The 1,175-nt window shown below is 37.4% G+C and overlaps 1 protein-coding gene across 1 annotated transcript in view; it reads right to left on the reverse strand.

Moving 5' to 3' along the window:
• The window catches only part of HADHB (hydroxyacyl-CoA dehydrogenase trifunctional multienzyme complex subunit beta), a 29,768-nt gene that overhangs the window by 17,341 nt on the left and 11,252 nt on the right, over positions 1-1,175 (reverse strand). Inside the window, exon 5 of the mRNA XM_019643329.1 lies at positions 401-445. Within this exon, the coding sequence (XP_019498874.1) occupies positions 401-445 (45 nt within the window). The remainder of the gene's footprint in view (positions 1-400; positions 446-1,175) is intronic.

Raw genomic sequence — 1,175 nt, forward strand, 5'->3', positions numbered from 1 at the left:
TTATTATGAGATTAAGGAGAATAAATGGAATAGTAAGAAAAGAGAAGCAACTGCTGCATTCATTCTTCAAGTCTGGCAGGAAGAGAAGAAATAGAACAGATAGGCAGAAAGGTCAACTGAAGGGATTTTTCAAACTAGGAAAGACCTATGGCTGGTTGAAGACACAAAGGCAAAGCATCAATGGAAAATGAATGAGATAATGCCTTACATCCACCAGCTTGAATCTGTGTACCACACCTGGCTAAAATCAAGAATAAACGAATCTTGTAAAAGCTAATAAGTGCTTTCTTACCACATAAAAATTAATATAAATATATACTCGATATGGAAATTCTATTAAACTTTCTATTTCAAGTGTGAAAACTGGAGAAAAGTGCTTTTAATGAAGCCATTTACTTACGAAAGTGCTGCTCTAGCCAAATCATGTGGCATCAGGTCTTTATATCTGGGGAAAGAAAATAAATAATTTAAACCCAAAGCCTAGAGCTTTACTAAAAAATTTTTTTTCATTCTATTTGAAATACCTAAAAACATCATCTAACATATACTGCTACAAATACATTTAACTTTACTGTCTAAGAGAGTCCATCATTTCTAATGAAGAAATAGTGTGACTTTTGCTATTTGTCCTCCTTAAAACTCTGGCAAGCCTTAACTCAGACTGAGCTGGCTAAGAATCTAACAAAATTTTGCCCAGTATCTTACTGTTCAGCATCACGCATATTAAATATTCTTTAAAACTAAACCCCACCTTTTCAGTTCACCTTAAAACACACACACACACATACACCCACCCACACACACAAATTTATTTTGTGATGCCTAAAGGGAGGACATGAAGGATGTATTAGGACTTTTTCAAAACTTTTTGTTCTGAATATAAGATTTATAAAAGAATTGAAAAGATAGAACAGAGTTCCTGCATCCCCTTTACTCTGCTTCCTCTAATGTTAATATCCTATATAACCACAAAGTACTTGTCAAAACTAAAAAATTAGGGCTGGCCGAGTGGCTCAGTTGGTAAACAGGGCAAGCTCTGAGCTACAGGGTCGCCAGTTGGAGTCCACATGGGCCAGCGAGCTGCACCCAAGCTGAGCTGCCGCTGAGCTGCCAACAGGTGGCAGGATGGCTCAGCTGGTGAGAGCACGTGCTCCTAACAACAAGGTTTCCAGTTC

This window comes from Hipposideros armiger, unplaced genomic scaffold, assembly GCF_001890085.2.
Source record: "Hipposideros armiger isolate ML-2016 unplaced genomic scaffold, ASM189008v1 scaffold_0, whole genome shotgun sequence".
NCBI classification, from domain to species: Eukaryota; Metazoa; Chordata; class Mammalia; order Chiroptera; family Hipposideridae; genus Hipposideros; species Hipposideros armiger.